Below are 23,299 nucleotides of genomic sequence, written 5' to 3'. Positions count from 1 at the left end.
ACATTTGGATGTTGCCCCATAAATATTTACTTATTTACAAGGTTATGGAAGTATCCTTTAAGATCATTCATTGTGTGTACCCCACTAAGTATTACATGAAGAGGTTTAAAAATGACATCAATCCTAAATGTACTTTCTGTGAGACTCATATAGAAACGATATTACATCTGTTCTGGCACTGTACTTTTGTAAAACAATTTTGGCAGGATGTATGTACTTTTATTAATGATTATATTTATCCAGGTTTCAGCTTGTTCTGGAAAAATTTTCTTTTTGGGGTTTTCAGTAATGAAAAGCAGCACTATGACCATTATTTTAAATAATAAATTTAGTTTTGTTTCTGTCAAATTTCATATACATAAATGCAAATTTATAGGGAAAAAAACTATTTATGGTCTTTAAGAAGGAAATGAACTTTATTTATATGTGTTGTAAGTATCCTTGTATGTTGTATTGTTAATACTTTTGTACTAATAAAGGCATGGGGGGGGGGGGGGTCTACGGCATCCACCCGGCGCCAGGCGGCGCTGCATCCACCAGGATCCATCAGGGATCCCTACGCAGTGCGGGCAGTACCCGGCGCGAGGTTTTCGGTAAACTCCGACTTGAACCCGTACAATAGCGAAAGAGGCCGAGCTGCAGCGGAGCTGTCCGGAACATCCGGCTGCAGCTCCTCAACATAAACAGCAATGGCGGAGGCAGCAGTAGCGTCTACGGCGGCTTCAGCAGTAACAGGAGGTTGGACCAAACACGTAACCTGCAGGTAAGACAAGACACATGACTATTAAAATATCGAAGAAGATTATATCGTCTATTGTTTCACACCAAAATAGTGGCGATGCGTTGGCTGGCGAGCGACTGACAGAAGCGTTTTCTGAGGCTCGGCTCAGCTCCTGGCTAGCTAGCTGTTCCTAGACTGCTGTGTTGTTGTGTTCGCTGTGTTGTGGTCACATCGCAGACTGGTGTGCTAGGTTGACGGCCAGTTTGCTAGGTATGTTTTGAACGATGAACTCGGCTACCAGTAATGCCAGACTCTAACGTTAGACTCACATTAACGTTACGCAGAACAGCTTCCATACAATAGAACAACAAAACCCATAATGCCAGTGTTAACTAGAAGGTAACTTAGCTGTTCACAGGCACTCAGCACACGTTCACTTTAAAATGAACCAACGGTTAGAACCAGCGAGCTTTGCTGGTTGGTGAGTGTAACTTGCATTTCTTAGTAGCTAGGTGCCACGTCCAGGTTACATTAGCTGCCGTAACCAGTTCATTTGTTTGTTGTGACCGCGCAATATTAGCCGGATTGCTTTACTAATATGAAAGTGAAAGACGACATCTACACACAGCTGCCTCGATTTTTATTTGTAGCGGGTTGTTCAGCCTTTTAAAGTTAACACAACTCCGTGTTATGAAAATAAACAACTGTTTCCTGTTAAAATTCTAGTTATATGGGTCTATTAACTAAACATTGTTCTTATTTTGTATTTTCAGATATTTCATGCATGGTCTTTGCAAAGAGGGAGACAACTGTCGATATTCTCATGATCTGACCAGCAGCAAACCTGCAGCCATGATTTGCAAGTTCTTTCAGAAGGGAAACTGTGTGTTTGGAGACCGTTGCAGGTAAAGACACAACTAAAATCAAAAGTTCTTTGACACAAAACCCCAAAATGATTCAAATGTGGATGGAATTAAAAAGGCTTGGGTGTTTGTACTCAACTGGCATGCTCAGAGTCAGCTGTGCTCCCAGTTGTCAGTGGAGCAGTATTATAACTTCCTTTCTAAAACCAGTTATACTCTCAGCCAAGTGACAGCACAGCAGCTTTGGTGGGGGTTTCTCAGAAGTGTTGCAGCATGCTGCTCAAGTGGACCTGACACCTGAGACTGCTGCTTCCTAATGTCAACATGTTGTTGGTCTGCGTCTGTGGCAGCTCAATGTTGGTCCAAGGAACTAGAATCACTCATCTGGCATTTCAGCACTGCTCTGCTGGATGAAACTGTGTATTATAAAATGTGGAGAAAATCTGAAGTTCTGTGGAGCCAGTGTAGGTTCAGCATGCCTGCCAGCATACGCTTCCCTCTGCCTGTCTCACCATAGGTCTTTGTTAAGATGGAAAGGACAACACTTCCAGTACATGCATGTGCGCTTGGCTGGTCATTTTGGTAAAATGGGAAGATTCTTTTGAGCAAATTTGTGTTTTGTCAAAAACCTACATGATACACATGGGTCTGGTCTGTGTTTGAACATCAGTGTTTTATCTTAAAGGACCATACCACTGAGCTAACCATCTTGGTTTTGTTTTAATTCATTTTCTGTTTTATGTGAAAAATCAAGTTGAAACATTGTTAACTATGTGTATATTATATCGCTTAGTGTTTTGGAAATAAAGTGATCCAGGTTCAGGTGTGATGAAGGGGTTTCGAGACTGATGAAGACTTGCACAGTGTGGTTTAATGAGACTCGGCCGAGGAGACGCAGTGCTGGCATACAGTTTGTGAACACATGCAATGCCAACACAAAAAATCTGAAGAATTCTTCCTGTCTGGGGATATTTATCCTTCGTAGATCTTCAGAGATTTGCTAAGTGTCCAAATAATGTTGTTGTTCACCCCTCTAGACGTGTGAAGGTTCTTTTGGTTATTTGTTCAAATCAAGACACTCTGCTTTCCCAAGTTAACCTTTGGTAAGCACACTTGTGTGTCATTTGAGCCACACTTTCTACATAGAGCCACTCAGTCTTCTGTAACGAAAAAAAATAAAGATAACCCCGACCTTGGGTTACCTAACAAATGGATAGCAGTGCATCATTATCAAGACAGCTGCGTCAGTCAGTCGACCAAGCAGGCAGAGAGAGAACCTGACCTGCTGAGTCCCTGGCTGTCACCTTTGGATTACTTTTGCCCAGCAATGGACCCCATCATTCCCTGAGGAGAACTGTGTCATAGTATCCATATATTCCTTCACAATTAGCTGCACAATTTGGCCATGAGATTTGCCTCTTGCGTTCAGTTGTACATTAAAAATATGTTTTAAATCGATACATACGGTTAATAACAAAGATGTCCTTACAGTTTTTATCATAGCTTCAGGTTGTCAAAGGACACTCATTTTCATGAAGCATCCCCATCCATGATGGTCCAGAGTACATTTCTAAACGCATCTTTTGTATCTTAATTAGATCTGTCCAACAACTTTCCTCTCCATGCACGCTGATATCAGTGTCAACCAGTGGCTTTCTAAAAAAAGGAGAACACTGCAGCATGCCTATGGTCAGTCATATTTATTTGAAGTAAATGGGCTTAAACATGCATCGGTACGGTCCTCTTCAGAGGCGGATTAGGCTCCCAGTTTGTTGTCAAGCTTGAGAGTACCCAGACAGCAGCAGCCAAATGCAGACGGTGTCTGCTCCGTGTCTGGCTTCAGGAGCATCCCCATAGTTACAGAGGCACTCAAGACCACCCCAACAGCAGCAGGGGCACAGCAGTTACTCGCATACTTGATAATTTTTCTTGAATAGTCAGCCTATTGCCTTTAGGAAGCCTTTGTTTGAGTCTAAATAGCAGCGAGTTGTTGTTGTTGCTTTGTGTTTAGTCACATTCCTCCATCCTTGGTAAGGAGCTGCAGTAAGGAGGGTTATGTGTCCCAGGGGCCTGTGCACCCTGTAGTCTGGAGAAAGGCTCTCGCTGTGGGGGTTTATTATGTTTGAATTCCCTGGGCCCTGTCTATTGTGATGAGCTCTGTCCTCGCTCTTTCGCTCTGCCTCTGTGTCTCTCTCCCTCCCTCTCTCTCTTTTGCAGCCCCCAGGGCCAGACGGAGTGCACTGCAGCCTGCATGGCAATTGCATAATGCTCTGTTCCCTCCTGCTCTCATTCCTCATTCTCTGCACCCCCCCATGTGCTGTTGATTCACTCTGCTGCAGCTCCCCCTCTCATTTATTTATGCATAGCTCCAGCACAAGTGTCTTCTGATGGAGCTGATGGAGGAGGCTGGAGGAGATATAGGCCAGGTCTTCCTTTTGTAAGGCTGTGTGCACAGGCTGTCATGGCCTGATAGTCATGCGTTTTCTATACAGAGGCCACTCTAACAGACCGATCCATGTGGACAGCTGAGGATCTATTATCAGGGCTGCAGTGTTAATCATGTGATTATTATTGTGATTTTGAATACCTCTAAGCAATCTCATTCTTATAACAAGGGTTCTACTGTACATGTATTGGGAAGAGATTAGTTACATTTAAGCACTGCTCAGTTCTACTGTGTTGGATCAACAAATGTGATAAGTATAACAAATGCCACATGACAAACTTCATAAACAAAGTAGTCATAAACAACTACCGTGTGTGCTGAAAAAAGAAGAGTACTCTAAATTTCTTCTCCCCTCAATAGCAGACCTTTTTTGGAACAGACTTGATTTTATTCATAAACTTTTCCCCAACAAATGAAACTGAGTCACAGGTAAGCTGCAACTAATGATGATTTTAGTACTTGAACTTCTATAGATTATTTCATCGATGCATTGTTTAAGCGTCATTAATAATAAGTTGTCAGGTGGTGCGACCAGCTAAAATATTGATTTAAACTGATAAATAATAGGTTAAAGCGAACATGTGGTTCACAACAATGATGATCATGGATACTGTATTGAAAACGTTTTTTTTGTAGAATTTTTTTTCCTCCATCAATAAATGTAAAATTGGATGCTGAAGATACTAAATAGCTGGCCTCTACAATGCAATAATCTTAGATAATTTGACAATTTAACAATTTGCTAAGCCTATAGATGCTCTCGGGAATGCTTGCCAAAGCTATAACTTAGAATGAATAGTAGGGAAAAAATATTTTACATATATTTTTTCTTTCAAATACAAAAAAGGTGTTTTAGTCAATAGTCTCTATTGAAGTAAAAGTAATGAACTGATTAAAAACAGGATACATGATATCTCATTCAGTAAAACAACTGGAATAGGCTAAGTCCTGTGGATACACTGTATTAGATTTTAATTGAACAACAATGTTTTTAATGTTCTCTCACTGTGCTTTCCACTGTTGCCTCACTATTTGCTATTCTGTTCTGGACCACTGGCTAATTGGGAGTTTCACAGTTTTCCCTCTATCTTCCTCCTCAGATAACTATAAATAGGGATCTTCAGATCCGAGTCATTTAATATTTAGTATCTGCCAATTCCGAGTCCCGATCCGATACTTGTATTTTACTAGATAATACAGTTGCACAGTCGACACTTCAGGATGGTTATGTTTAATTAAATTTCTCTATCCTTAAAAGTATCCTAGTGTGTTGCTTCGTGGCAGCTTTGGATTGAGTTACCTTTTACCTTTTTAGTATTCATTTTTTAGGTGCCTTATTAAATTGGTAGTATTGAACGCAGCTCTTCTGAAGCTAGTAAACACAACCTATTCCCATGAAAGAGAGTGTAAAACATTATTAATTTAAAACAACTTTTTTAATTTTAATTTTCAATCCAAACATTAGTCACTTTAGAATAACTTTCGTTGCAGTTGCGCCACCTGACATACTTTACAACTTATTTCAAATGAAACGGGCTTATAGTATGAAACTTGTATTGACATGTTTGCTTTTGTTAGCAAGTTTATACATATATTGTTTGGATTAAATAAAAGGTTTTATGATAAATTAATAATTTATCATAAAGTATTACATTGGTTGTACTGCCTGACATGGAAAGTGAACCAGGTATATTTGTCATTTTTATCATCAGGGATTTACAAACCTTTTCACTCAGACATAAAGGCTACTTGCGGTCCTCTGGATGATGCAATAACCTGTTACATTGACAAAAACATGCAAATTGCTGGACAGAAGTTTTTCAATTATCTCAGCAACTTTAAAACTATTGGAAATTGTAAAATTTGGCTTATTTGAAAGGTTTTAAACATCATGCCACAGTATTTTATTTTGAATTTAAAATGCTTAAAACACAATTTAAAATCTTTTCTTAATCTGTTTATTTGCACAGACGGTTGCACTGCCTGACATTTTGGGAGTTTTAGATGCCAAAACGTGAAAAATTAATCACACAAAATGGGTTTTGTAGAATAAATTTATATATGTTGTGAATTGATTAAAAATAATAAAAGAAAAGAATTCACTCGGACACAAAAATATGCATGTCATGTCATTGACCCAGGTGCCTTTTGAAGGGGAGTAAAGGATGGAAAATTCTGTATGCTCAGTTATTAACGTGGATTTGCTCAGAGATAGGGTTGGGCGATTATACTGTGAGACAACATACATTTGTCCACCATCTGAGATTTACCAGAGCCGTTACCAGTGTCAATGTTGCGTTTGCATTATAGAGATGTTTGCCACATTAGTAAGTTAGCTAAAAAGCTAAAGCCACATTATACCCATAACACTGCCCTAATACTCTCGACAAACTCCGATGCTAAAATAGGAGACTTTTCGAGTGGCCTTTTATTTTGGCCAACCTAAGGCCCCATCCACACTACTACGTTTTAGTTTACAAACGGAAAATTAAAATGAATACGATCTCCGTCCACACCAGCGTTTCCACTGCATTTTGGAGTTGATCTCCGTCTACATTAAAACGACTAAAAACGCACAGCTAGGACCCGTTCAGGTGCACTGGGCAAGCGTGTGCCAGTGTAAACATGAAGCAGATGGTCTATGCGTCATCGTCTCTTAAGTCCTCCGTTTTGGCCCGTCTTCGCTAAAACGCCCTCCGGAGTTTTGAAACGCAAAACGGGGTCGGCAGCACTTCAAAACGTCTCCGTTTTAGGTCTTCGTTTTCATCGTTGTAGTCTGGACGGGAGGTGCAAACGTAGCAAAAGGTCTCTGTTTTAATTCGAAAACGCAGTAGTGTGGATGGGGACTAAGGCACACCTGTGCAATCCCCATGCTGTCTGATCAGCATCTTGATATGCCACACCTGTGAGGTGGATGGATTATCTCTGCAAAGGAGAAGTGCTCACTAACACAGTGACAGATTTCAGAACAATATTTGAGAGAAATAGGCCTTTTGTATAGATAGAGAAAGTCTTAGATCTTTGAGTTCAGCTCATGATGAATGGGGGCAAAAACAAAAATGTTGCGTTTATAATTTTGTAAAGTGTATTTAGAGTCTCTGATACTGGATGTAATTTTGTTCTGTCTGGCTGTCTTTTTGTTTCTATCTGCTGTACTCGGGTCTCTCTTGATCTCAGTGAGTTACCTGATTAACAGCAGGTGGTGTATATAAATGAGGGGATATCTTGTGCAGGAATGGTGTTCCTATTTTTTAAGTGTCAGTAGTTAAATATCATCCTATTGTAATCTCTGACCATGCTCCGCTTTCTTTGAATATTCAGCTTTCCCCTCAACATCGTGGAGGTTTGATACTTTTTTTCTTTTTTCAGACCACGAATTTAATACATTTATTGCAGCTTCAGTTGACGATTTTATTGAAATCAATCAGACTTGGATTGAACCTATTTCCTGTTCTCTGCTGTGGGAATCACTAAAAGCGTACGGGGCCAAATAATCTCCTACTCTGCACATTTAAACAAAACGCACACAACCAAACTTCAAGAGCTATCGATTAAGATTGACAAAATGGATAATAGACAACTGGCCACCGACCCCTCTTACGCTTTACTTAAAGATCGTGTTGAATTACGGTCTGAATTTGACCTCATTACAACTACTGATGCAGAGCACCTTCTTCTACGTTTGCGTTCTGCATATTATGAACATGGTGATAAGGTGAGCAGACTCTTGGCCCACCAACTACATCGCCAGGCATCCTTGCGCATGATCCCTCAAATAAAAGATTCGTCTGGCATACTTCATACAGACCCTAATACCATTAACTCAGTCTTTCGCTCATTCTATTCCTCCCTGTATACGTCTGAATTTCCATCTGGGACTCCTGACATGAATGCTTTCTTAAGCAGTCTCAACTTCCCTACCATTAACCCAGATGTTGCTAAAGATCTTGATTCATCTTTGACCTTTAGAGGAAATCAACCTAGCCATAAATAGCATGCAAAACAATAAAGCATCTGGCCCTGATGGATTCCCAGTAGAATTTTTTTTTTTTTAAAGATTTAAATCTAAATAGTCGCCTTTATTGCATTCTGTATATAAGGAATTTCTGCAGGATGGCTCTCTTCCTCGCACTTTACGACAAGCCTTCTAGAACTCTGCTTTTAAAAAAAAGACAAAAAGGCTTTGGCTTGTCGCTTGGAAAGAATTCTTCCTATCATGGTTTCAGAAGAACAAACTGGATTTATAAAGGGGCGTCTGCTATTTTACAATGTCCTCACCCTTATAAACATTATCTATTCCAAACACTCCACCATAATCCCTGAAGTGGTGATCTCAGTTGACGCTGAAAAAGCGTTCGACAGGGTTGAATGGGACTTCCTGCTTGCTGTATTACATAAATTTGGATTGGGTGATGCATTTATTTCATGGATACGCCTTCTTTACACATCCCAGCTAGTATCTCCACCAATGGTATTCAGTCAATTTATTTTACTTTATCCCGTGGCACTTGACAGGGTTGTCCCTTGTCTCATTTACTTTTTGCGTTAGCTATAGAGCCCTTATCAGTTTATCTGAGGTCCTCCTCCTCTTTCACTGGGATATCACGTTTGGGAATGGAATTTAAACTATCTCTTTATGTGGATGATTTATTACTGTATGTTTCCAGCCCAAGTCTCTAACCAGGACTCTAACTTCACTCTTCTCTGCCAACTTCTCCCCATTAATGTCCAAAATCAAATCTGACCTTCATAGATGGAGATGTTTACCTCTATCGCATATAGGAAGAATTAACACAGTTAAAATGAATATCCTGCCTAAGTTCCTCTTTTTATTCCAATGTCTCCCTCTATTCTTATCAAAACGTTTTTTTAAGATAATTGATCGAGACATTTCTAGCTTTTTGTGGTGCGGCATGGCCCCCAGAATAAGTAAGCCAATGCTTCAGAGATGTAAACTCAGTGCCGGCCTATCTCTCCCAAACTTCCAGTTTATTACTGGGCATCACACATTCATAAAATCTTATTAGGGCCCGAGCACGAACCGCTCAATTTTGGGGGCCTAAACATACCCGAAAACTCACCAAACTTTGCACACATGTCAGAAGTGGTGAAAAATGTTGTATTTTATGGGTTTCGCGCATGGGCGTGGCAAAATGACTCGCTAGCGCCACCTAGAAAATTGGAAAAAATTAGCCCCTCGTCCCCGTTCAACCTACATGCACAAATTTTTCTGGGGACATGTATCATGTCCAGACGCACAAAAAAGCCTCAAGAATTTTGAATTTTACAGCCATTTTTGGATGTTTTACACACTCCGTACTTTAACGAACTCCTCCTAGGCGTTTAGTCGGATCGACCTCAAATTTCTGCTGTGCCTTCTAAAGGCATTGACGATGAAAAGTTGTGCTATGTGTGAGTTTTCGTCAATGGGCGTGTCTGTGGCGTCAAAGATCAACTCTTCGCCTTGACACAGGAAGTTGTTGTAACTTCAGTGTACATGCTCACATCTGAACCAAACTTTACGTGCTTGATAACTCTCCCACCCCGAAGACATCTACACGCCAATACCGATTTTATATTCATAGCGCCAAGTGCTATGTAGCTCCACTAAGGGGACACAGGAAGTGAGGTATAAACTCTAAAAATCTGGTACCAGTTTAGGAAGACTTTTAATTTTGATTCCGCGTCTGCTTTAGCTCCTTTACTGAAAAATCACTAATTTCAACCTGCACTATGTGATCCCACATTCTCTATCTGGCACGACAAAGGTCTCAAAACTTTCAAAGATCTCTATAGGAATGGTACTTTTCGTAGCTTTGCAGACCTGTCGAGTGAATTTCAGCTTCCACCGTCCCATCTCTTTCGCTATTTCAAAGTTAGACACTGCGGAAAATCATTGTTTCCTACATTTCCCTCCGCACCCCATTCATTTCTCCAAAGCACGTCTGTCACGGATCTATCCCACTGTCACTGATAGTGTGATAAATGTCATGGCTCTCCCTGCAACCTAACCCACATGTTCTTTTTCTGCCCATTATTGTTTTCCTTCTGGCAGAACTATTTTGATAGCATCTCAAAAATACGGTGGTGTTCCTCCCTCCAGTATGAACAAAATGACTTGGCAAGGAGCCCTGAAGCTGTTCTGGAGGCTCGTGTTGACCTGACTTGATGCTTGATGTTGCTTGTTACTTTCATTTCAGCCATCTGTTGCACATAGCCTACTTGTAATACAATATGAGTAACATACTATGAAAGTAAACAAAACTTTGTCTTACACCACTGGCGGGTCGGAAAGGAGAACGAGACCTGGGCCATGAAACCATTCTGTGTCTGAAATGTCAGTGTCTGAACTAGGTTGACGACTGGGTGCTCTTCGTCTTTGCCCAAGTCCTCTGTTTATCTGCCTACCCCTGGCATGTGTGCTATATCGATGAGAAATTTCAGTGTCTGCTCTGTCGTCTCCTTCACCTCTGTGATTGTCCTGTCTGTGTCACTGCCACCAACATGGCAATCCTGTTTTGACCCACCAGACTCGTCTGCTACTCCATTCAGAACTCTGATCAAAAAATTGTCTGAATCCATTTACAACTCCAAGGCTTGCGCAGATGCATACGGCGCCGGCATTTCGGATCTTCGGAAAGTTATTGTGTGTAATTATCCTATCCTAAATAAACTACTCTAACTGCTGCACTGACTCCCTCCAATCCTCCATAAACCGGGTGCTTGTTCGTATTGGCCATAATGACACGGCTCGTTGGGAATCTGAACGGACAAAAAAGGATTTTAATGAACTTTTTAGCCTTTTAAAAAGCTGTCTTGGCAAGTCTTTGTTTAGTCTTTTTTTATTTATTTTTTTTTTTATTGTTATCAGTGGTCCCTTACCAATGCTGTCCCATGACTCCGAGCGCATAAGCAGACTTCTTAGCATCAACACCTGACTCCAGTCCACCTGCAATGCTCACAACACACCGTTTTCTTTTTATAGGACCGATGAAGTGCACCCAAACAGACTAGGTAGCTTGTCTTTTAGCAGCCAACTTACAACATGCTATCGCATGACTACACCACATCCCTAAACACATTCCCTAAAGTCTTCTCCGCCCACCTTGGAAGTTTCCTGTTCAATTACCCTCACCTTGTGACCTCACATATCACTACTTCTTCCTCCACACAAATGCTCTGCTTGCCTATTTTTATACCACTTCACAACAACAAACTGCATCTCCTCACTGTGGTCTCAACGTATTTCCTTACCATGTCATCGCAACAGTTCACACGTAAATCTCTTCGATCTCCATCCTCCCAACAAATCCCAAAACATCATCACCTGAAAATGGGGGGGCCACTGTTTACAGAAAGGACATTAAAATAACCATTATCTCCACCCCAGCTGTTCTGTCATTTAAACATCTCGCCTTCAAACTATCTGCTTCCACTCCCCTTATCACTGCCATTATCTACCTAACTGTATCTAACAACCAGTTCAAACCATTTTAAATCTGGATTCTGCTTACAAGAGGTGGCTTTGACTCAGGAGGTAGAGCGGGTTGCCCGTTAATCGTTAGAAATCGGTTCAATTCCCGGCTCCTCCAGGCTGCACATATTGGGCAAGATACTGAACCCCGAATTGCCTCTGGTGGCTGTTCCGCCAGTGAGTGAGCGAGCGAGTGAGTGAATGAATGTGTGTGAATGTTAGTTTCTGTTTGAGCACCTAGGCTCAGTGTATGACTGTGTGTGCATGCAATTTAGTGTAAAAGCGCTTTTGAGTGGTCAAAGACTAGAAAGGCGCGCTATACAAATATGGAGCATTTACAACACAGCACTGACATAGCCCTTCTCAAAGTCACCAATGACCACCTCCTCTCATCTGTCCACCTTAACATTCTCATCATGCTCGACCTCAGTGCAGCCTTCGACACCATTAACCATTACGTTCTTCTTTCCTGACTGGAAACCTACCCAAACATCACAAGTACCGCACTCTCCTGGCTCCAGTCTTATCTCACCAAGAGACAACAGTTCATCAGCATCAACAACTGCACCTCTTCCACCGCTCCTTTGTCACAAGGCACCCCCTAAGGGTCGGTGTTTGGTCCCCTCCTGTTCATCATGTACATCCAGCCACTCTGAAATATCATACGTCAATATGGTCTCCACTTCCACTGCTACGCCGATGACGTCCAGATCTACATTTCCACCAAATCCATCCCTACACTTACCTCTACCACTCTGACCAATTGCCTCACCGACAAACCTGGATGCAAACCAGCTTCCAATTCACTTACAATAAATCTGACATTTTCATCATCGACCCCAAATTACTCACAAAAAACACCAACAACTTCAGTCTCCCCATCAAAACTCCACCTCATCTCTAGCCCCACAGATCAACAACCTCTGAGTCATCTTTGACAGCTACCTCACCTTTGAACACCACATCAACCGCATCACCATGACTGCCTTCTTTCACCACAAAAACATCCTGATGTAACCATCCTGGCCCTCTGCACTTTCTCAGGTTTGAACACTGCAAACCGGCAAAGAACGAGGAGCTGCCAGCCCCCCAGACGCTGCCGCTGCCCTCTGTCTCGCTGCCTGTCCCATCAGACCCAGAACCCAGTGGGCCAACACCTGGTCCAGGGGCACAAGACTGGGTCAACGCTGCTGAGTTTGTTCCAGGACAGCCGTACTGTGGACGAGGTGAGTGACCAGCATTCACGGAAACTTAACCATGAGTTCACACTTTTAACAACTTTTTTTTTTTGGGATTGTCTTTCATAATTTAACATTTGATGTTGAACCTGGCACAAGATAATTTGATCATTAAATGGAAATAAGGGGTGGTGCCAGCACATAGACTCATACCTGATCCTCTTTCTGAACGGGGTGTGTGCGCGTGTTTCTCAAGGTAGCTGAGTTTTCCAGGATGCTCAGCTCAGTTGGAAACGTAGTGATGAACGGCTTGCCACGCTGGCATCATTTAAAAAAAATTTTTTTTTTTTTTGTCTGTAACCCTTTTGGGGTCTGGGTACTTTATTTGAGATTCAAACATCCTGTGTCCATCTGACTGGGTCCATTTAGGCGTGTGAACACTTTTATTCAAACTCCAATGCCGGCCAGACAACTGGACCAAGACCACCTGAAAAGAACTCAGTTTGCCTTCCATTCACTCGGTCAGTGTGAACCCAAATACTGCAACTAAAAGCCGTCACTTTTCTTTGGTCTGAACTAAGCCAACTGAAAAACCGACGTGAATGTTTCCCAAATGACAGATTTATTTTTTTTATGTGAAGATGAAACCTGCTGTTTACATTCTCCTCCGACACAAATTTAAAACATGCACTGCAGAATGTTCTGGGTGTGTACGTGTAGCCTATGCATGTAAATATGTGTAGTATATTGATTTATTTTATATGTTACCGTATTTGATATGCATTTTAATTATCTGTTAATATCTGTAGCATGACAAACTTTCTTTTCGTTATACACCCTTGTGTTGCAGCTGAGCCAGTGAAGGTGGAGAGCTCCGTCCCTCTCATCGAGGAGTTTGACAGTGACGCAGCAGTGGATAACAAAGAGCTGAGGAAGCAGCTCTGTCCGTATGCTGCTGTTGGAGAGTGCCGCTACGGAATCAACTGCGCCTATCTCCACGGCGACGTTTGTGACATGTGTGGCCTCCAGGTGCTCCACCCCACTGACAACAACCAGCGCTCCGATCACATAAAGGTAACCGTTACAGAAAGAACCTGCTGGTGGGTCCACATCAACCATGCTGGGGTGTGCAGTCACTATCCCTCTGTCAGACATCTCCTGGAATACTCTGGATTTTCTACAGGTTTACAAAGGAAATCAAGGCAACGTGAACAATGAATGTCTGAGAATATCATAGGAGCTTTTCCACAGAATGCTTTCATACTTATCAGTTGTGTTGTTTTCTATGTGTTCATCCCCCTGGCTTTGGGGATCTGTAGAATATCTATATTTCACTATAAGACCTCTATGGATATCACCATTTTTATGTTTGTTTGGCTGTGTTTGATTAATTGTTTCTTGCTCATATAGTCCACCTTCATTCACAGATTTGTTGTATTTAATTAAGGTTTTGAAGTCCACTGTAAATGCAGATCGTTCAGCTCTTTACTACAGACAGATTGCAGTGTGTTGCTTCAGTTACTAGAGCTTTTTCTTTCAAAAAAATCTTAACAACTGAGACCCAAGGTTAACTTGGCAGAATCCATTTAAACATAACTCATGTAGTCTAATGGTAAGAGATGTTGAGAGTTGACACTTTGTCAGCCATATCAGGTAGGCCTATAGTCCATGAAGTCCAGTTTAAGTAGTCCATCCGTTTGCCAAAACGCTGCACAGCAGTTTAAATTAATTTACTTCTGGAGAGATATCAGGGTAAGTTATTTTTCTTTCATCACAACAACCACATGTTAAACAGTAAATGAATGCCGTTCACATTACAAAGTCATCTACTAGCAATGTGCATTTGCATGTATTTGATTGGCAAGGCCAGTGCGGTGCGTTGCTGGAGGATGCTGCACTGCATTACAGCAAAACTTGAGCCAGCTTCAAATGTTGTGCCTACAATGGCCACAGCTGCTTCAGTGCAGTGGTCACATTTAAAATGAATAAGGGAGCTGATGCAGTGCTACTGTAGTCTGAACACAACCTGATAAAACATTACCATCTAGTCTGTAAGAAGTTTATTAGAGCAAGAGCTGTAACATTAGAGATGTAGTGAACACCTTTTGTATTCTCTGCTGTTGGTCGATGATGGTTATCTGAGGAACGGAACCCTGGGGAACTGGAGAGGAGGTTGTGGTGTTGGTTTAACTGTTCCCTCTCCTAGGCATGCATCGAGGCCCATGAAAAAGACATGGAGATTTCCTTTGCCATCCAACGCAGCAAGGACATGATGTGTGGTGTGTGTATGGAAGTGGTGTTTGAGAAAGCCAACCCAAGTGAGCGCCGCTTCGGCATCCTCTCCAACTGCAGCCACTGCTACTGTCTAAAGTGCATCCGCAAGTGGAGGAGTGCCAAGCAGTTTGAGAGCAAAATCATCAAGTGAGTCACTTATACATGGCAAATTAGGATTTGTGAAGTGTCCCCAGTAGATTCTGGGCTCCATCACTCTAAGGCTAAATAGTGTTAAATCTGTATCTTTGGACAAGAGATTGAAACTAAAGACGGGAAAAAGTTGCCATGTCTATGTGACAAACAGTGTAGAAGCCAAATTATATTGCAGTTAAAGCTACCTGACACACAAAACAGAACCGAGACGCTTTAACCAACAAATGTCTGACATGTCTTCTTGATAAACCCATTAAACAAAAATAAATGATCTAAATTGCCATTGATTAATCCTCGGTCAGTAACCTATTCACGATCCACAAATGGACTAATGAGTTCAACACGATTATCTGTAGTGGTTCCACAGTTAGTCCTTGTTATGTCAGCTGTATTGAGTTGGTGATCTGCAGGCTTTAAAATGAAAACCATTTAGTTAGAAATATTCATAGTTCCAGTTCTCTAAACTGTCTGGAAAAGAAATTACAGGGATAGACTTAGTTCTAGCTCGTGTCATCCATGTGTGCCCAAAGACGAAGAGCATCTGCTTGTCTACTTTGAAATACTGTAAGGCATCATATCTAGACACAAGTAAGGTCACTGACGGTGGCTGTATGCAGGATAGGCAAATCGTTAATGAGTGCTAAGATAAGCAGGTTCAGGGAGTCAGGGTCAGGTCAGCTATGACACCAGAGTACTATATTCAAGGAATCCTTCTCTTTTAATCAGATCACTTTCATGTCCCCTCTATTTTAAAAAGTGAATTTGGACTGTATTTAAATACCAAAGTAGCCTGCAGTTCTTAAGTTCCAGTTTGTATTTTATGGGCTCATCTTAGAATCGGTAAGATTTTGAGTTTGTGAAATTATGGTCAGAATAATTTTTGAAGCCTGTTGTTGTATGTCAGCCTTTTGTTAAAAAAATAATAAAAAAAACTCAGTTTGAACAGAATGTTTGTACCTGTGGGACAGGGCTCCAGACTAGTTGTTTTTTGACCTCCGTCCCGGAACCGTCCTGAAAAACAATTTGAACCGTCCTGAAGTTAACGTATAGCGTCCCAAAATCAAAATGTTGTTTCTTTACTTTATTATCTTCTATAGTTGTTAGTGACATAATAAATTATTATAAATTGATAAAATAAATAATATTTATTTTGCTTAATTCAAACAAAAAAACTTTTCAGTTTTGTTAATCTATCTGTTGGGGCACATTTTTACCTTGATGATAAATTATTTAATTTCAGTTCAGTTAGAAACTCCTGGACTTTGTTTCACCAGCTTTTCTGCTCATGTTAAAAACTTTCTGCACGTTCAGAATCTCCCATATCTGTGTTCTGACATGTCCAGAAGAAAATAGACTAACATCATTATTTAATGAGAATTCTTTTTTTAAAAGTCTACCTGACCTACACTCTGCTGTGCCCCCCTTCAGACTGTACTGAATGAGACCAGTGCGCTGCACTTCATCAGAGGTAGCAACTGAAACCATCACTGCCAATCAAGCAGACATCTCAGCACAAATCCTCATGTTAACTTCTGCAGCTCCGATGAAGTGCAGCTCACAGTCCCAAACAGAGCCAGATTGTGCTTCAGGTTTTAGATGTTTATAATGCAAAACTCTACCGGCGAGTCTGCTGGCAGCGACTCAGCGTGCACAGGTTACTTCACGATCACGCCGTATGCTGAGTTTCATCAGCTGGGTGGAGATGATTCTCGCCGCTAGTCGGCGTTATCAGAATGTTGATTTGTTTTTCACTGCATGACAAGATTGATGTGTGGCGCTAAACGCTAGCCTACACAGTGCGATTGAGAAGTCAACAAGCCGTTTGTCACTGAGAGGACAGATGGACCTTTACCGCGGGAAGAGGTGAGCAGCCGGCCTCCTGTGTGAGTCCGGCGTGACTAGTAACAGTGTGAGAAGACGACCTCCGTTGTAGTCAGCGCTCGGTCGGTTCAGTTTGTCATTTGCTAAGCGTAATAAATAAACACCTAGGTCTACATAATCCCTTTTGTCCTAGAGGTGTCCTACAGAATATTTCTCTTCGTCCCAAACAAATTTTGTATCGTCCCCAGGACGCCGTTAGTCTCTAGCCCTGCTGTGGGAAAACAATTGAGAATCTAATGATAGACGGTATGCTTAAATGATATAGACAGGTTAACTAAAGAGTTAGGTTACAAGTTGTGTTCTTATTAAAATGTGATGGGCAGGATGTCACATTGGCCCAATCCCAGTGTGACCACACAGCTAATCTTTAACCTGACTACAATGTTCTAGGACCCTTCTCACCAATTGTTTGTTGGTTTTTTGTTTTTTTGCAGGTCTTGCCCAGAGTGTCGAATCACATCCAACTTTGTCATCCCCAGCGAGTACTGGGTGGAAGATAAGGACGACAAGCAGAAACTCATCCAGAAATACAAGGACGGCATGGGGTACACAGACCGTTCCCTATATTCAGGGACCACAGAGAATACACTCCCATACATTCACTACACAATCTTTAAACAATAACAGTATCACTGCTGCACAGAGACTGATTCTACCAACTGGTCTGTGTCTACTGTTTGAAACAACAAGTCAGAGAAGCAGGGAGCCAGTTCATAGTGTTTTTTTGCAAATTTAGGGGGGTTGTAATGGTGGGAAACTCAGCAGGAAGCAGTAAAATAAACAAAACTAAAACTCTTTAGAAAATGTTGTCTTCATTTAATTAAAGAAAAGCTCAACTGGGAAACATGCATCACTCAAAGATTGATTAGTGATGCTAGAGGTGTGTTTTGGTGTTCTGATCACTGAGACAGTCTAATTTGCTGTGCATCCTCTCTGGCTTCCCTTTCTTCTTCTCCAGGAGTAAACCGTGTCGATACTTTGATGAGGGTCGTGGAACGTGTCCTTTCGGCTCAAATTGCTTCTACAAGCATGCCTTTCCTGATGGGCGGCTGGAGGAAGCACAGCCCCAGCGAAGACAGAATGGATCCAACAGCAGGAATCGGGTAACTGTTCACACTGTCTCCTAACATACTGTCATACTATTCACCAATAAGTATTCCTAAAATACATTAATGCGAGCAAGATTGTAATTACATGGATTGGTACCGAAAATCCGAGACCTATGCTCTCGAGGCAGATAAAGACAAAGTGTCTGTGGACACACCTGCAGCAGCCTCGTCAGTGAGCTGCTGTGGAACGATGTCGGTGCTCCCTATTGTGAGTTTTTTTGAAGGCGGTGTTAGCCGGAAAGTTAGTTTGGAGCCCTAAATGTCCTCAAGTCACTATCGTCTTTTTCTGATTTGCTGTCTTAAGTGACAGCAGCTCTAATCTAATACCATCACTGGCTAGCGCTAAAAATAAATTTTAATATTACAGAGAGTAATGGAGCTGAATCACATTCTGAAATGTTCAGCAGAACTCATTTTTCTATTTCTTAATAAAGCTTCCATCTGAAACAACATATTACTGGCTAGATAACATTTGTATTAAATTGTACTCGGCATGGAATTATTCCTGACTTTTTTTGATTTGATACCGGCCATCAGCTGCCCTGCTCTCTAAACGTCACTCAATCACTAGTTTCAGTGCTCATGTCTGCTTTTATAGTCCTTAAAACAGTAACTACATCTCCTTAACTGTAGCTCCCTCTGCTGGATTTCGAAAGTGGAAGGTGTAATAACATGCAGGGAGATCAGAAAAGCACACTTTACAAAATTATAAACGCAACATTTTTGTTTTTGCCCCCATTCATCATGAGCTGAACTCAAAGATCTAAGACTTCCTCTATGTACACAAAAGGCCTATTTCTCTCAAATATTGTTCAGAAATCTGTCACAATCTGTGTCAGTGAGCACTTCTCCTTTGCCGAGATAATCCATCCACCTCACAGGTGTGGCATATCAAGATGCTGACAGATAATAATAATAATAATAATCCTTATTTGTAGAGCACTTTTCAAAAACAAGTTACAAAGTGCTTTAACAAGTGTAAAGAATAATACAAAAAAAAGATAAGAGCATGAAAATTTAATATAAAATACAATAAAATAAAAGGGATAAAATAGAGTCAAATAAGATCGGGAAAAGCTCTCCTATAAAAGTATGTTTTAAGAAGGGACTTAAAAGAGTTCACTGACTCAGCCGACCTGATTTCCTCGGGCAGGCTGTTCCAGAGCCTCGGGGCCCTGACAGCAAACGCTCTGTCCCCTTTAGTTTTCAGTCGAGACTCTGGAACAGACAACAGACCTCTGCCCGAGGATCTCAAGGTACGTGCTGGTGCGTATGGGACTAAAAGGTCAGAAATATAACAAGGCGAGAGGCCATGAAGAGCTTTAAAAGTGATCAATAGAATTTTAAAGTCAATTCTAAAACATACTGGGAGCCAGTGTAATGAAGCTAAAATAGGAGTAATGTGGTCATATTTCTTTGTTCTGGTTAAAAGCCTGGCAGCTGAGTTCTGGACAGTCTGGAGTCGATCAATAGATTTTTGGGTTAAACAGGTGAAAAGGCTGTTGCAATAATCCAGGCGTGATGAGATGAAGGCGTGTAAAATGGTCTCGGTGTCCTTAAAAGTTAACATAGATCGAATTTTAGCTATATTTCTAAGTTGATAAAAACATGATTGAACAAGCTTTGTGGTGTGCTGCTCGAAATTTAAATTACTATCAAACCAAACACCAAGGTTCTTTGCCACAGGCTTAATGTGATTTACTAGGGAACCAGCAGATGGCAGTATTTGATTTGCCATCTGCTGGGACCCTGCATGGGTACTGCACAGGTGTGCCTTAGGCTGGCCACAATAAAAGGTCTTAGGCTGGCCACAATAAAAGGCCACTCCAAAATGTGCGGTTCAGTGTAGAAACACATCTGAGGTGTAATGCAAACAGTAAACCTGCAATAAATACTACCACGCTTAAAAGGTTGTATATTTGTATTAATACAGTCCGATACCTATGTAGAGAGAAGATGTCTTAACTCTGTATTATAATGCAGTCCAGTTCACCTTGAGCACAAACTGTCAGAGAGCTCAATTTTCAGTTGCAGAGTGCCACCGACAGTTAAAATATGTAAAGTTAGAAGTGTTATAGGACAGTTGTGTGGAATTGCATAACAAAATCTGAATGAAAGAGTCCAGTCACTTCTGTAATGCAAAAACACCATAGTTCAGCTATTTATTGCCTTCATTAGCTCGATTTTGTTTTCCACTTTATTTTGTAAGAGCAAGTATTGGGCTGTGTTTATTGTAAACTTTGAGTGTACTGCTCTGACCATTCACAACTTTTCTGATAAGTGGGAATAAAAAGCCCATGTGAAAATCGGTACTCATCCTAAGTAGTGTTGGGCCAATAGACGATGTCATCATCAGATGGTTAATGGTTGAGCAGGCATCGTGATTGTAAAAATAAACAAATCCCCCCCCACCTCCAGAACTCGAGGCGAACGCCGCTGTGGGACATCTTTGACGAGCGGGAAAGCACCGACTCCTTTGACAACGAGGACGAGGAGATGGTGACGTTTGAGCTGAGCGAGATGCTCCTCATGCTGCTCGCCGCAGGAACTGACGACGAAGTGACAGATTCAGAGGACGAGTGGGACTTGTTTCACGAGGAGCTGGACGATTTCTATGAGATTTACCTATAGCAGCCCCACCTATTAACCCCCACCCCCACCCCCCATGTATACTAGACACTAGGATGGACTGTCTTGTGTGAGTGATGGACAGTAGCTTTTCCCCACCCCCTGTATTGTGGCAGTGCCTTTAAGCAGGCCATATTAATAAATGAACTTATAAAAGGTTTAAAAAAATGTCCAAGTCAGTGCGCTCGTGCTAAACATTTTCTAGACATCTATCCTCGTGAGTCTATCTTGTGCGGTTCTTGTTAAAAGGTAAAACGATAAAATGACAAAAAGAACTCGATATAAGATTTAACAGAAATTATAACTTTCTTCAAATATTGCTAATAAACATTGTCAAGTTTATTTGTGGGTGTGAGTTTGACTTGTTTGTCATCTACCCAGCTGTTAATACATACTCCTGAGACTCAGAGGATGCACACTTTGCACCGTTTACTGTAATCATGATGGGCATGTTGTAAGATTTAACTTTTCGAAGGCCGGAACTTCTCTTCTTTGTTTATTTCTTTTTTTTTTTTCTTCATTAAAGCTGCTGATAGGCAATATATTGTGCTGATGTTAAATACATTAACCATAATCAATTTCACGTTGTACGGAAAAGTATTTACTGTGGCCCCTACAAATCTAAACAAAAGCCTTTGTGAGGCCTTTAAATCAAAATGGAACACAAGCTGTCCATCAAAGCCCAAAAACCCTCGGAGGGTTTGTGGCTGTGCAGGGGGACCACTAGCCCTGATCCTTGGTAGCCGTCTTTGTAACTTGGACATTTCAGTCACAAATTAGTTACGGAAAGAATGTTAGAGATCTGAACGCACCAGATGGTAGACACCCTCCTTGGAGACAAAACAAAGTGAGAGTGGATAGTAACGATGCAGGACTTCTTTTACATTCACCAGCGGGATGTATGGACTCATATGGGTCAGTACAATATTGAGCTTATGAAATGATGAGTAATAATTTCAAAGCCTGTGCTTGCTTATGAGCTTTTGTTAACCTTGTGAAAAACTACATGATAACTCCAAGTTTGTCAATGTGTAAAAAAGATTTGGAGTAGTAGATACATAAGGAGAATGTTTAAATAAAACCTGAGCACTGCAAATCAGTGGTCAGGTTACAGCAGGACTACTGAACAAAATGGTAGTCACCTTTTATATCTTCTAGCCACCAGAGGCAGCACTGAGCACACTGCTGCTAAGCACTGCAGTCTGTGAGCTGTTCTGTGTCTGCAGCTGCAGGGTTACACAGATGACTACCTGGGACCTTGATACACTGTCTGACGGGTCTGGTTCAGGGTTCAGGGCTCAGGGTAAACCTGCTAAGTGACCCCAACCTTCCTCTTCACGCACCTGTGCACCTATTGTAGTCTTTATGTGCATTTAATGTGAAATGTTATGTCAGGTTTCCCAGATAATTCTGTCTTTCTGCAATCTAACTACAAAGGTCAGTAACCTGCCCAGCCAGAGAGCCAGAATAAAGATGGACCTCTTCATTTGATATCTTTCCCTTCCACCGTTCTGAATCTCAGCATCCAGGGACCAAAAAGCAAGTCCTTCCTCAGAACCAGGTTAAAGAGTCAGCGCTTGTGATTACAAACTCTTCAGCTGACTGACAGAAGAGCTGAGAGACTTTTCATTTCCCACCATGCCCGTGTAAAGTGTCCACTCACTGTTCTTTGGCTTCACTGAGTAATGCATACTAAGCTTTGCTGCTGAGATGCTCAGCCACAGACTCCTGATAGCTGGTCTCAACCTGTTGAACTCCGTTGGAATGCATATGTTTATACTGAAATGTGTGTTTTCTATGTTCCACAGCCATTCATCTTAACTTGAATTAAAGTTTATTATCAATCGGTACTGTGTGGAGTCTAAATCTTTTTGCTTGTGTTGACACAGACATGAAAGTATTTCAACTTGAAGATGTGTGTGCGCTCCCTTTCAAATGATTAGCTAAGTCCTGATACTTTCAGTTTGCTCTGTAGTTCTAATGTACAGCTCAATAAAGCTGCACCAATCAATATTTATGTCATTTATATTTTTACTCATTTAGCTGATGCTTTTATCCAAAGTGATTTACAATTGCTGAACGTGTCGCAGTCGGAATCAAACCCAGGTCTCTCACACTAAAGCCATGTGTCTTAGCCACTGGTCCATCACCACCCACTGTATTAAAGTACTCCAAGTATTTCAATAGGCGGCTATTTCCTGGGCCATTCACTGTGACACCTGTCTGTGATACTGAGTCTATGAGTTTTCACCTTTTTCTGCTTCCCCCGAGTGGCCAGCTGAAATCAATGGATGCTGCAGTTCCTTATTTCGTTTGAGATCAAACCGCTTTAGTCACTTCTGGCTGCAGGATAATCTCATGGTGATTGGTGACATCAAGATCTGGTCTTAACAAGCAGCAAATCATCAAACCCCATAACTTACACCTTGAGAACAGAATGCATGGTCACACCCTTGTTAAACTCAAGGGGCACTAGGAGATCCTCAGTGTCGGCTGCTTTGTGCTAATTTAATTCAACATTTCTTTAGGGCCAAAGTATCAGGTGATATAACTGGGACCTTAAGGTGGGTAT

General features: G+C 41.4%; 1 protein-coding gene across 2 annotated transcripts; it reads left to right on the top strand.

Annotated features, from left to right (window-relative positions):
* Nucleotides 1-612: 612 nt before the first annotated feature.
* mkrn1 (makorin, ring finger protein, 1) lies at nt 613-22,577 on the top strand. Of its 2 annotated transcripts, none has more exons than XM_038738702.1 (8): nt 613-763; nt 1,495-1,626; nt 12,549-12,730; nt 13,533-13,756; nt 14,889-15,103; nt 17,425-17,535; nt 17,949-18,093; nt 22,165-22,577. In XM_038738702.1, the coding sequence occupies exons 1-8, from the start codon at nt 690-692 to the stop codon at nt 22,216-22,218; spliced, it is 1,137 nt and encodes a 378-aa protein (XP_038594630.1). In that variant the 5' UTR covers nt 613-689; the 3' UTR covers nt 22,219-22,577. The 2 variants fall into 2 exon arrangements, with proteins under 2 accessions (XP_038594630.1, XP_038594629.1); XM_038738701.1 differs by having other exon boundaries at nt 20,518-22,577.
* Nucleotides 22,578-23,299: the final 722 nt, after the last annotated feature.

Source organism: Micropterus salmoides, unplaced genomic scaffold, assembly GCF_014851395.1.
Source record: "Micropterus salmoides isolate LMB-PRFRI ecotype aquatic unplaced genomic scaffold, ASM1485139v1 Ms_hic_scaffold_23, whole genome shotgun sequence".
NCBI classification, from domain to species: Eukaryota; Metazoa; Chordata; class Actinopteri; order Centrarchiformes; family Centrarchidae; genus Micropterus; species Micropterus salmoides.
The sequence above is the reverse complement of the archived record's forward strand: the minus strand, read 5'-3'. Positions and strand labels throughout refer to the sequence as shown.

Coding starts and splice junctions, on each gene's coding strand:
- mkrn1 (XM_038738701.1), top strand. CDS start 690: ATGGCGGAGGCAGCAGTAGCGTCTACGGCGGCTTCAGCAGTAACAGGA. Junction 1,627..12,548: donor GTGTTTGGAGACCGTTGCAG/GTAAAGACACAA, acceptor GCACTTTCTCAG/GTTTGAACACTGCAAACCGG. Junction 12,731..13,532: donor ACAGCCGTACTGTGGACGAG/GTGAGTGACCAG, acceptor CTTGTGTTGCAG/CTGAGCCAGTGAAGGTGGAG.